The sequence below is a fragment of the Mustela erminea genome, chromosome 10, assembly GCF_009829155.1.
Source record: "Mustela erminea isolate mMusErm1 chromosome 10, mMusErm1.Pri, whole genome shotgun sequence".
Taxonomy (NCBI): Eukaryota; Metazoa; Chordata; class Mammalia; order Carnivora; family Mustelidae; genus Mustela; species Mustela erminea.
In genome coordinates, this window is record NC_045623.1 from 95,139,906 (window position 1) to 95,153,221 (window position 13,316).

A 13,316-nucleotide genomic window follows, 5' to 3' on the forward strand; every position below is an offset into this window, starting at 1 on the left:
CCCGACCTGCACCCACACAGGCAGGCTAAAGAATGTTGTTTATGAGATTCCTGCATGAAAGACTTTGGGAGCCTGCTTAGTTGACTTTAGCTGGGCTCCAGGTTAGGACTGGCCCTTCTGGGGGTGACTGAGGGGCTCAGTTGTTTGATCATCTGCCATTGGGCCCAGGTCATAATCTCAGAGTCATGGAATGGAACCCCAACTTGAGCTCCCCGCTCAGTAGGGAGTCTGCGTCTCCCTCTCCCTCTGCGCTTTATCCCCCCACCCCCTGTATCTTTATTTATTTATTTATTTATTTATTAAAGATTTTGTTTATTTGATGGAGAGAGATCACAAGTAGGCAGAGAGGCAGGCAGAGAGAGAGGAGGAAGCAGGCCCCCCAGCAAGCAGAGAGCTGGATGTGGGGCTCTATTCCAGGACTCTGAGATCATGACCTGAGCTACAGGCAGAGACTTTAACCCGCTGAGCCACCCAGGCACCCCTCAAATAAAATCTTAAAAAAAACCAAAAACTAGCTTTTCTGGTCTGGACTCCAAAGAGCTATACAACTTGCCTTATATCCCTTTTGGCCCCCCAGAATGGAATCCAGGAGGGGGGTGGTCAAACACACCTAGCCCAGGCTCCTTGCTGTAAAGTCATGATAATGGAGGAATGCAGCTTGCTCCTCCAAACTGTATGTAGGCAAACAAATGTTTAACTTCAGACTCCAATATTTGCCGTAGAAGTCTGGCCCTTATGGGGACGGTGGGTAGAAGTCCCACCTGAGGGGAGGATGTTCAGCCCAGGCCTCTCAATGCAGCCTCCAGCTTGGCTGTCTCCAAGGGGCTTCCCCAGCTGATGAGGCTGGATGTTGTAAGATCCTGCAGATGTAACTTTGCCTTATTCTCCTTTACTGCTTCCTAGTACCCTTGTCTGTGTGTAGATTCCTTTGTTTTTCCCTTTCCACTTCTGTTTCTACTAGGTTTTTATAATAGCAATAAAGTGTTCCTTTCTCAAAACGGCAAGTTCAGCTATTATGGATTCCCTGAAACACCCATCCCACCCCCTCATGCCCTTAGGCTCCTCTCTACGAACCCACAGTCCTCTTCCCTTCTTAGGACCCCCCACGAGAAATCTCGCCTGAAGTCTACGTTTTTCCAATGTGTCAACTAAGGCCCCAAGACACGGAGCAGCTTGCCTAAAGTCACATTGCCTGTTAGTGGCAAAGCCCTTTTACCCAAAGCCGCTGTTAGGAACGGCTGATCAAGGGATTTGTACTGAGTGATTTCTTTTTTCTTTCCTTGACTTTTTTGTTTGTTTGTTTGTTTTTAAGAATTTTATTTATTTATTTGACAGAGAGAGAGAGAGAGAGAGAGAGATCACAAGTAGGCAGAGAGCCAGGCAGAGAGAGAGGGGGGAAGCAGGCTCCCTGCTGGCAGAGAGCCCGATGTGGGGCTCGATCCCAGCACCCTGAGATCGCGACCTGAGCCGAAGGCAGAGGCATAACCCACTGAGCCACCCAGGCACCCTTGAATTGGTGAATTTAAACATGTTGAAACTAACATAGGCATTAAATGGGAACCTGGTATTTTTCACTCCTAGGTATAGACCAGAGGAATGCATATATATTTCCCCAAGAATGTTTGTAGTAGCACTATTTCTCATAGTGTAAAACTGGAAAAACTCAGATGGCCATCTACAGCAGACTTGGTAAATTATATATGTTCACCCAGTGGACTACTAAATAGCCTAAAAGTACCTACAGCTACGTGCAACGGCATGGATATATTTTATAAATACATTGATCGGGAAGGCAGGCAAACATAGAAAGGAATGATTACTATGATTCCATCTGCATCAAGTTCAGAGGCAGGTGAAACTGATCTACAGTGTCAGAGGTCAGGAGAGCAGTTGGCCTGGGGAGCTGGTTACTAGAAGCAGACTCAAGGAGGATTTGGGGGCTGGTGACCTTCTCTTTCTTGATCTGGGTACGTTCACTTGATGAAAGCTCATCTAGATTTACACTCTGGCTTGTGCAATTTCCTGTATGTAATATCTCAATAAACATTTTACATAAACCTCTTTTTAACATCATGGGAACTTCTTTGAGAAGTTTGGTCTAACTCACGGTCTCAGTTTTTTAAAAAATAAATTTTTTTTTAGAGATTTTATTTATTTGACAGAGAGAGAGATGGTGAGAGAGGGAGCACAAGTAGGGTGAGTGGAAGAGAGAGAAGCAGGCCTCCCGCTGAGCAGGGGGAACCCGGACCCAGGGATCATGACCTGAAGGCAGATGCTTAACGACTGAGCCACCCAGGTGCCCCCCAAAATGAACTTATTTTGGATAGTGTGTTAAAGTTCACAAAGTTTACTGTCTTTGAACTTAGTGGTTTCAAACAACAAATGCATTTTAATAATGAACTTTGCTGTATTGTAAACCTGGAGTTGAACTTGGCTCTGCAGTAGCAAACATCTGAGTCAACCTCTTTCTGAAACAGAGGATGGGAATTACCATTGTTCAGGGCCGGCCAACATTAGGAAGCATCCTCTCTTCTATTCTCCTGATGATGGTGTTGTGGGAGAGGCAGGACACCAAGAGAGAACATGTTTCAACCCCTTTCTTCCACCTTAAATATGAAGTCAAGGGGGACATGTTAATGCTGGAAGGAGTCTTCAATCACCTACCCCCCAGGCTTGCTTGGCCATAGGGTGGACCCCTGGCTAGGAACAGGTAGTCAGTCAACTGTCTGAGCAGTGTGTGTGTGTGTGTGTGTGTGTGTGTGTGTGTGTGTGTGTTCTGATCTCTCTCTCTCTCTCTCTCTCCCTTTTTTTTCTTAAGATTTTATTTATTTATTTGACAGAGAGAGAGATCACAGAGAGGCAGAGAGGCAGGCAGAGAGAGAGGAAGGGACGCAGGCTCCCTGCTGAGCAGAGAGAGCCCGATGCCGGGCTGGATCCCTGGACCCTGAGATCATGACCTGAGCCAAAGGCAGAGGCTTTAACCCACTGAGCCACCCAGGCGCCCCTGATCTCTTTTATCAGGAGAAATTGCAGGGCCCTGATGACACCCCTTCATATTAATTTGGGAGAGACATACATAGATATGTATCACTTTTTTTTTTTTTTTTAATTCATTTGACAGACAGAGTTCACAAGTAGGCAGAGAGGCAGGCAGAGAGAGGGGGGAAGCAGGCTCCCCACTGAGCAGAGAGCCTGTTGTGTCTTGATCCCAGGACCCTGAGTTCATTACCTGAGCCGAAGGCAGAGGTTTTAATCCACTGAGCCACACTGGTGCCCTGAGACATACATAGATACATAGATGAGTTTCTTTCCTCTTTCTAGGGGCACATAGACATCAGGTATTATCTTTTTCTTTTCAGTGGATCTCAGAGAATTTTAAATTATAATTTTAAATGCTCCATTGAAACTGCCCTTTGGACAAAGCGGAGGAAGAGAAGGTTGGAGAAACTTCACACTCCGGTAATCTCAGGCTGATCCATGGAAACCTAGTCGGGGCAAAGGTCTCATTTGAAGTTTACATCTATTCATCTGCTCTGTGTCATTGTCGTCACAGCTCTTCTCTTTAATGTTTACTGAGAAGGAACAAGAGGTTCTCAGAGAGACTGAATGTTTTAACTACAAGGATTTTCTTTACTATCCTAGGAATGGAACATTTTACCCTAAGGCTTGTGATGAATTACCCAGCTTGTAAGAGGTATTCACTGAAGGGACAGGGACATTGTACCAGTGTTTTTGATTAAAGAGGGCATTTGTTGTCCCCCTTTGGTTTTGTTCCCCTAAGCTGCAGACCACCTCGCCAGCCCTTGATGCTTAACCCACCCACCTGCAGAAAGGAACTCTCCAGAGTGATATTAATTAGCCCTCTGTGGCACTTTCTGGTTCAACAGAGAGTTCTCCTGCAAAAACAAACAACAAAAAAATCGATGTTTCTTCTGACAGGTCTGAATCAAGCACAGCACAAAGCTCGAGTCTTCCACTGCCCTCTGTATGGAAAGGGCAGGCGAGTGGATTTCTAAATGAGAGGCTTCCCAAGAAATCGCAGGGGTTCTGTGTTCTCTGTTCTCGGGGCAGAGAAACAGCCTCATGTGGTGAGACACAGCAGCTGACTTTCTTAGAGATTGTGACCCTGATTCCACTCGCCCCCCTCAGTCCCCCTAAGAAGGAAAAGTCTTCTGAGAGTGGCCCCAAGCCTCAGGTCTCAGGGCATCCTCTGGAAACCTCTTCTGTCTCTTCTGTGTTATGCCAGGACGATGAAGTTGGGGAAGGGTGTGGGGTATGTGGTCTTCTGTGGAGCTGTCTGTGTACCCTCTTCCATCCCTAGAACGTTTATTACATGTCGACTCGTACCAGGCGTGGTTTGCTATGTTCAGCCACGGGAATTCGAGGAGAAAAGAGGGAGTCCTTGAAGAAGCCCTAGGACATTCTCTGACACACAGCTCTGTGGCGTCCCTCTGTCTTCCTTGTACATTATTCCCTCCAGGTGACAAGACTGTGTTGTTTTGGTAATATTCCTAAGAAGCATCTCTTAACCTTCCCCCAAAGGACACAGGGGAGAAAAAGCTGATGCTGGTGTAAAAATGGAAAAAGACAAGTCTTAAAAAAAAAAAAAAAAAAAAAAAAAGAAGTGTTGAGGGATGTTTGACCTTCCCTTGTGGACAACGTCCTTTGGCAGCATTTCATGCTCTTTGTCTCCTCCTGGCAGGAGACAAATTTTCCCGGAGCAGCAACATCCTGTATCCACAGACCATTTCAGAAATGCTATCTCTAAATTGCCAGCAGAGGTGGAGGAGTTTTTGCTAAAACTGTTGGCCGAGCAAAGCTGCTACGAGATCAAAATCCGGCTACTTGAAATTCCTGGGCTGCAGTTTTTGGAGGTTAGAGCCAGACCGTGATGGGCAGAGAGAGAGAGAGAGAGAGAGAGAGACTACATTGGGAAGAAGGGTGTTTGTTCGTCTGGCCGAGATGGAGAAAAACATGATGGGGGTCAGGGAGAAGGTGTGTTGCTCAGAAATTCAACACTCTGTGGCTCCAGTCCTATAAATTCGCTGCCCCGCAGTGATAACTCAGAGTAGAAACATGGCCATGTCCCCTGCTGTTACAGTCCTTTGCAGGCTCTTTGCCCTTGCCCTTTGCCCCTCAAAGCCCAACCTCCTCGGCTTGGTACAGCAAGTCCTTCTCTGTTTGGCCCTGGCATCTTTCTTCTTGGCCCCCTTCCCTGACCTTTATTTATGGCCCAGCAATACTGAGTTACTTGCAGATGTCCCAAGCAACATGCAGGTGCCTCTGTCTTGATTTACCTCTTAGAAAGGATCCCCGTTCATAACTAGTCCAGGAAGACTTCCTTGACCTTTCCTAGACTAGGCTGGATGCTTCCTCTCTGTCTCTTCCTTTATACTGTTAGTTCTGTTAGTTCAGGGATTGTGATTTTGAAACCTTGGGTCCCCAGCACCCAGCGTGGGGCCTGCTGGCTCTCTAGCTCTTGCCTGACAGCCCTCTGTGGGCAGCCTGGCGCCCAAGGGGGAGGAGAGGGGAAGGGGCTGATTAAATTCCCAATCACAGTGCTCACTCCCCCTGGGAAGGAGGGAGGGGGTAGAGAGGAGCCAGAAGGAAGCAGTTCAGAATGTCAAATATCTTACACACATCCCTGATTAACCTTCCCCACCACCTCTGGACCAACTGCTGCATTTACCCGGTAGTATTTAAGCTACAGGATTGCTACTGAATTTTTATATGGCTTTTTTGTTTTGGCAAAAGGGATGCGATGTTACCATTGTGGTTGGGTTACAAAAGGAATCTGGCTCACTCTCTCCTGCTGTCTTGTTCACTTGTTCTGTGGGAAGGCAGCTGCTGTGTTGCAGGCTGCCCTGCAGAGAGGCCCATGTAGCAAGGACTAGTAACAGCAACCGTCCGCAGGAACCTGATCCCGTCAATACCATGTGAGTGTGCTTCCAAGTGGACCATTTCCTGGTCAAGCCTTCAAGGGAGACCACAGCCCTGGCTGACATCTAAACCCCAGCCTTGTACAAGACCTTGAGCCAAATGACCTCCCTCTGCCCAGAGTCCTGACCTACAGAAACTGTTAAATAATACATTTTTGTTGTCCTAGGCTACTGCAAGATTTAGGCATAATTTGTTACACGGCAATCGGTACATAATGCAATCATTATGCCCTATTTTTTCCTGCTCAGTCGTTGAGGTTTTAATCCCCCTCCCCTTAACTGTCCCTTACCCTGGTCCTCAAAAATATGGGTAACACATTGGATGTTCTTTCCATGTTTGTTTCTGTGTCCTTAATCATACACAAAATACTAAGTGTGAGAGATAGGCCATTCCATTATTTATTCATGAATAGTAATTTCTAGCCTCACTTCTGACCTAGGCACCCAAAGTACCCCTTGTACCTGTCAGTTATAGCTGTGCTTCCCTCCCCGCTAAAAGGAAATCCTCAAGAATCTTCTATTTTACATGAGCAATTAGCAGCGGCTGCCAAAAACCTCAGAAATATACATGCTTCTATTTTTTTCCACGGGAATCTGGGACTCTGCTTTAGAGTCCTAAAAAACATAGACAGCTCTGAATAACAGTGCATGTGCTGCTCTGAAATCACAGGGCCTCAGAACAGGGGACACAAAACGAGAATCCTTTTATTTTAAACAAACATCCCAGCCTCTCTCTAACCAAGGGAGTCCTGTTCTTCCAAGCGGTCATTGTTTGAGTAATTCTGGGATCTCTGAGGATTGTCTTCCCCAGTCTGTCTCCACGGACGTATTAAGGACACTGAACTTGGTGCTTCTGGCAGTCCGCATTCTTCACCCCTCCCCAGCTCTGTTCCCTAGTGGGAGGACTCTTCTCGTGGTCTGGCTGCGGATCTCTCCTCCGCGCTGCCCTTCCATTCTCAAACAAGCTCCACTCTGGCTGCTTTCCTTCCAGAGTGCTGTCTTCCCCTCAGTGACTGTCATGACGTCCTATAATCTTTAGATCTCATCTCCCAGGGGGTAAACTGAGAACTGGGCAGGAATTTTATCTGTCTTATTCACTGCCGTGTCCCCAGGGTCTGGCACCAGCCCTAGAACACAGTAGGCATCAGATCAATCATTGTTAAAGGAACAGGTAGATGGGCTTGTTGGTAAAAATCAAATCCGTTCTCAAAGGACCAACATTTGTCACCCTTAATAAAAGTCATGACTGATTTTATCAAAGAGAGCTCACTGAGGATCCACCTCTGGGCTCAGGATTTCATTCAATCCGCACAACAATTCTATGGGGTGGACACTATCATCCTTGTCTTAGAGATGAGGAAATTGAGTCTCAGAGTAATCAAACAGCTTGCCCAAAGCCACCTAGTTTGGAGGCTGGCTGGCTCCAAACTTGAAACCCACTGGGCTCTCTCATTTTTTAAAGTTCTTTAAAACATTTTGGAAATTAAAAAAATTCAGATATGGGGGCGCCTGGGTAGCTCAGTTGTTAAGTGTCTGTCTTCGGCTCAGGTCACGCTGGGATCGAGCCCCACCATCAGGTTGCCTGCTTGGTGGGAAGCCTGCTTCTCCCTCTCCCACTCTCCCGATTGTTTTCCCTCTCTTGCTATGTCTCTCTCTGTTAAATAAATAAATAAAATATTTTTTAAAAATTCAGATATGTACAAAGAAAACAAATCATGAACTGAGATTCCCATTGACCAGAATTTTAACTGATGTTAACATCTTAGTGCATTTTCTTTCAACTTTCTTTTTTTTTCTTTCTCCATCCCACTTTGTTGAGAACATTCAGGAGACTAAGCTGAAGACCCCGTCGACCACTTCTAAAGAAAGGCAGAGTCGACTTCTGCGCCGTGCAGCCATGCTGGGACCATGTTCCTGCCTCCCAAGATGGCGGCAGGGGGGAGGTCTGGGTGTATTGTGGAGAAGCCAGACAGCAATACTTCCACGAGCTCTGGACCTGAGTAGAAAGACTCACAGGAAAGGGATGACTTGCCTGTCCACTACAAGCACCCCCAGCAACTTGCCTGTCTAGGAAAGAAGAAATCTGTGCTCTATTCTCACTCATCCAGTGGGGTTGGTCCCACCGCCAACTTCCAGGGAGGACACCCAGAGCCATCAGCCCCCTTTAGAGGGCCAACCTGGCTCCCTTCCTTCCTGAGGCCTCACCTTCCTAACTCTGTGTGTGCATGAGAGAGAAAGGCAAAAGACAGATAGGCGGACAAGGTTTGATAACCAGTGCATCAATGCAATGGTCCCCTCCCTAACCTCCTCACACCCCAGAAGGCAGCATGGCACCTCGACTGTACCCACCTCGCATCCGGTACTCACCTGGATCACTGTGTATATTTCCATGCACTTGACCTGTTTACATCTCTCTTCCGTCAGACTGGGAGTTAGTTCCTCAAGGGCGCAGACTATATCTTACACATCTTTCACTTTGCAGTTTTTGCCATGTAAAAGATACAAAGGCAGCCAAACTTCAGCTGCAGGAGAATGGAAAAAAAGCCAGAAACAACAAAACACTTGGAATCAGACAGACCTGACTCCAGTTCCAGCTCTGCTGCCTCTTAGCTGTGTGACTTTCGGCAAGTGACGTTACCTCTCTGAGCTTCTATTTATTCCTTGGTAAAATGAGGACAATGCACTTTGAGCTTGATGAATGAGGGTTCACATAAGCCTTCATATGTGTTACATGCCTTAGCACAGCTCCTGGCAAAGATCACGCACTATTTCTAGACCATACTCAGAGTTCCGAGACCTGGGTTCGGGTCTGAGCTTTCCCACAGTCCTAGAGTGAGTCATTCAACCTCTCTGAAGCCCAGTGCCCTCATCTCTAAGAAGGGGTAGATAACCACTTTAGTGAGCTGCTGGGCACTTTAAATAAAAATAATCCATGCAGGTACCTTGGGTGGCTTAGATGTTAAGTGTTTGCCTTTGGCTCAGGTCATGATCCCAGAGTCAGGACTGAGCCCCATGTCAGGCTCCCTGCTCAGCAGGAGGCCTGCTTCTCCCTCTCCCACTCCTGGCAACCCCCTTGCCCCCCGCTTGTGTTCCCTTTCTTGCTGTGTCACTGTCAAATGGATAAATAAAGTCTTTAAAAAAAAAAAAAAGGAAAGAAAAGAAAAAAGAATCCACGGGGAAGTACTCGGCACACAGTTGGTCTTCAGAGATACATTTTTTTAAAAGATTTTATTTTTATTATTTATTTGATAGATCACAAGTAGGCAAAGAGGCAGGCAGAGAGAGAGAGGGGGAAGCAGGCTCTGTGCTGAGCAGAGAGCCCGATGTGGGGCTCGATCCCAGGACCCTGGGATCATGACCTGATCCCAAGGCAGAGGTTTAACCCACTGAGGCACCCAGGTGCCCCCAGAGATACAATTTTACCCTGTCTAGACGAACTCCTGCCTTTCCCTTTGTACTTTGGAATCACTCAGATACAGCCGTGGAGAGGGGACAGCATCCAGAGGTGCTCAGGTCTACCCTGAGTCCAAAATAGACGCTAGAAATGGCCATTGGCAGTTTGGCTCAGCCCAGCGGGGCCTCCCATCTGGAGGAGCAAGTTGCCTAAAAAGCCAGCTCTCCACACCGAAGGGTACACAGTCCCACTTTCCCCTAGCAGAAGATGTCCAGGTCTTTCTAGAAAGACAAATCACTCTGTCACCCTTAGAGTTGTGAACAATGATAGAGATGGAGCAAAACGTGCACTCTGTGAGGTCTATGATTAGAAAAGTCGCTCAGAACAGCATAGAACCTTGGGAAGGCTGATGGGGAAGCAGTCCAGACTTGGCTGGAATTTTAAAGATGGCCCTTGGGAAGGAAAGGAAGGGATGGGTGTTCCTGTCCCAGGAAGGACAAGGTGGGTTGCCAGGAGGGATGTTGGCCCAGGACGGAACGAAACCCTTTATTGCTTCAGTGAAGATCTCCGTGCTCGAGTGCATTTGGAAAAGCCATCTCTGCCCAGCCCTGTCCACTTGGCAGATGTCTCCAGGTCTGTAAGAACATCTTCGTGAAGTTCTCTGGGCAGCTGTCCCCTTAAATACACGTGGAAACCCAGGTTCTTCCAGGCAGTGGGCATTTTCCCGAACTCACTGGACCTTTTGCCAGCCTATGGACCCGAAGGGAGCAGGCAGCAGCTCCTGGACTGTCCTGACAACATAGGTGCCATCTGGCTTGGTCATGTAGACAGCCCAGTTGGTGCCAAACTGGAAAAGAAGCAAAGCCATCATGAGGGAGGTAGCGTGCCCGAGGGGTTAGGACTGACCTGGATTTGAGTCTGACTCTAGCTGCAGAATGGTCCTCTCTGTGCCTCAGTTTTCTCATCTGTAAAGTGGGGATGACAGTCATCATACCTGGTCCAGAGAGCTTGAGGACAGAGCCAATGCAAGAATGCCCACTGAACAATTAAAACAGTGCTCAGCACTTTGTTAAGGAGCAGTAAGCGCTCTGTTCTGTGATGAGACTTGCCCCGGGCTTTACAGGAACAGTAACCCCCAGGGCCAGACCTCTTCCTGCCAGGACATTGGACAACTAAAACCCTGCTTCCCTCCAGCATGTCCTCCACTCCTCCCAAGCATGAGCAGGTACACGCCCGGCTCACTACACACCAGATACTGCCCATGCATGATTTTACTCTCTGCTCTTGTGGTACGTGCTATCATACCCCACTTTACACTTAAGAGGGTAAAGCCAGCAAAGAAGAAATTTTAGTTCAGATCTGCCTCCCCATCTTTCTCTTCTACTTTCAGGAGCTAAAACTTGCTTGATGTTTGATCTTGGACAAATGATCCGATCCTCTGGGGCTCAGCATCTTGATGTGTGAAACGACTTTAAGAACAGGAGGAAGTGGGGCGCCTGGGTGGCTCAGTTAGTTGGGCAGCTGCCTTTGGCTTGGGTCATGATCCCAGGGTCCTGGGATCGAGTCCTGCGGCGGGTTCCCTGCTCAGCAGAGCCTGCTTCTCTCTCTCCCTGCCTCTCTGCCTACTTGTGCTCTCTCTCTCTCTCTAGCTGTCAAATAAATAAATAAAAACCTTAAAAATAAGAAAAGAAAAAAAAAAAAAGAACAGAAGAAAGTACTGGGCAGGAAGACAGCTGTGCATGACGCAGGGCTCCAGAGCTGGAGTCGGCAAACTGGGGCTCAGCCTGCCCATGCGTTGTGAGACTTATGATGGACAGAAGGCACTGGACATAGTGCCTGGACATAGCAGGTGCTCAGTTAATGGAAGCCGTTCTTACTGACTGGTGTTGAGTAGCCTAATGGCTTTCCACGCTTCTGTCTGAATCACATTATTACGGGGCATGATCAGTCTCTGAATTTTTTTTTTTTTTTAAGATTTTATTTATTTATTTGACAGACGGAGATCACAAGTAGGCAGAGAGGTAGGCAGAGAGAGACAGAGAAGCAGGCTCCCCGCCAAGCAGAGAGCCCGATGCAGGACTCAATCCCAGGACCTTAGGATCATGACCTGAGTCAAAGGCAGAGGCTTTAACCCACTGAGCCACCCAGGCACCCTGGATTTTTTTTTTTTTTTTTTTAAATTAATGCTTTAAGGAAGGAGATTTTTCTGCTTGGCAGGCTCTGCCTGAGGGTATGGATGAAACCTGAGTGGTGGTGAGTCCAAGGGCCCCATCCTGGGCGCCCAAGCTTCATCATTGGTTATTTGCATTTTTGGTTTCAGTTCTGCCTCTCCCTCCTTCAGCTTTTTTTTATTCACCTTCTCTCCTTTGCCAACATCTAATCTGTTTGGGGAAAACAGCAATGAGCAGTTGGCCTAAGCTGGGGCCTGGGAAGCCAGGGAGCTGGCACCCTGATGTGGTTTCCTCACATGGCCTTGGACATGCCAAGGTGCTAGGCAGCCATTTCTGCCCCTCGAATGTGAGAGGAGTCCATATTGTGGATTCAATGCCTTTATGGCGGCATTTGCATCTGAATTGGGGAACCCTGGGCTGCTAACTCTGTCTGGTTTGCAGGCCTAGCAAGAAGCAGAAAAACAATGGAGCTGTCTGCAGATAGGCAATGCTTTGAAACCCCAGGGCACAAAAGCAAATGAAAGGAAACAACCCCTTCTCTCCCAGGATGTAAACAACTCCAAAAGCAGACATCTCCAGGGCACCAGGCGCTCCTGTTCTCCTAGTCTGCAAAGCACCGTTATATCTCCTCCAGGGCCCAAGGGAATCGGTCTTGTTTATAGACCCACAAAGGCAGGGAGACGGCCGTGAGGAGCAGTGAGCCTGAACTGACCATGAATGCCAGCTCACCACCATCTGGCTGCATGCCCTTCGGCAGGACGTTTTACTTTTCTGGAAGTGGGGGCACCGGCCCGCCCACTTCCCTGATAGGCTGGGGTCAAGATGAAATGAGATGCTGTGTTTAGAAGGGCTGATGATGTCACCTGGAAGTTCAAGGGCCTGTGGGATTCTCCAGGCCAGTGGCTTTAATCTTTTGGGGATTCTGGGGGACACAGACCTCTTGGGGAGCCTGGGAAAGCTACTGACACTCCCCAAATGTACATACACACACAAAAAAACTTACCACTGAGTCCACATTAAGAACTCATCGAATCTGCTTTTCACCATTTCTAAGGGCACAATCCAGTTCCCCCGCCTTTTTTAAAAGATTTTATTTATTTTATTTGACAGACAGAGATCACAAGCAGGCAGAGAGGCAGAGAGAGAGAGAGGAGGAAGCAGGCTCCCTGCTGGAGAGCCTGATGCGGGGCTTGATCCCAGGACCCTGGGATCATGACCTGAGCCGAAGGCAGAGGCTTTAACCCACTGAGCCACCCAGGCACTCCTCAGTCCCCTTTCTTTTTGGAATCCAGTGTACCCCCTGTCCCATGGCCTATAAGGCCCTCAGTCCCATCATTTCTCCTCCTTATTCACTGTGTTTCAGCCTCTCTGGCCCTCTCACGACTTAATCAAACTCACCAAGTGTATGGGCACTAAACATGTTGCTTCCTTTGCCTGGAAATCTTCTCTAGACCTTTGTCTGCCTCATTTTTTATTATTTATATCTCTGCGCTGATGTCATCCTCCAAGACAGGCCCTTCCTGGCTATCTAAAGCAGCGGTGGGCAAACTATTTTTCTGTAACAGGCCAGACAGGAACTATTTTAGACTCTGCAGGCCACAGGGCTTCCTTGTCACTGTCCAGCTGTGCTGTCGTAGGGCCAAAGCGGCTACAGACAAAACATACAGGAATGGGCGGGGCTGTGTGCCAATAAAACTTTATTTACAAAAGTAAGGGGATGGGGCTGGCTTTGCCCTAGACCAATGTTTGTTGACCTCGGATTCCTTTTTCTGCACTCTTTTCTCCATAGCCCTCATCATTCTCAGAAACTGT

At 47.8% G+C, this 13,316-nt stretch overlaps 1 protein-coding gene across 2 annotated transcripts in view; it reads right to left on the reverse strand.

Moving 5' to 3' along the window:
* Positions 1-2,438: 2,438 nt before the first annotated feature.
* CDA (cytidine deaminase) overlaps positions 2,439-13,316 on the reverse strand; it is a 30,340-nt gene continuing 19,462 nt past the window's right edge. The window contains exons 4-5 of one of the 2 annotated variants that reach the window (XM_032303817.1): positions 3,824-3,896; positions 2,439-2,606 (exon numbers count right to left, since the gene is read on the reverse strand). In XM_032303817.1, the coding sequence (XP_032159708.1) occupies positions 3,852-3,896 (45 nt within the window). In that variant the 3' untranslated portion in view covers positions 2,439-2,606; positions 3,824-3,851. Of the gene's footprint in view, positions 2,607-3,823; positions 3,897-9,262; positions 10,181-13,316 lie in introns of those variants that run through there. The other variant, XM_032303816.1, reaches the window with a different exon arrangement.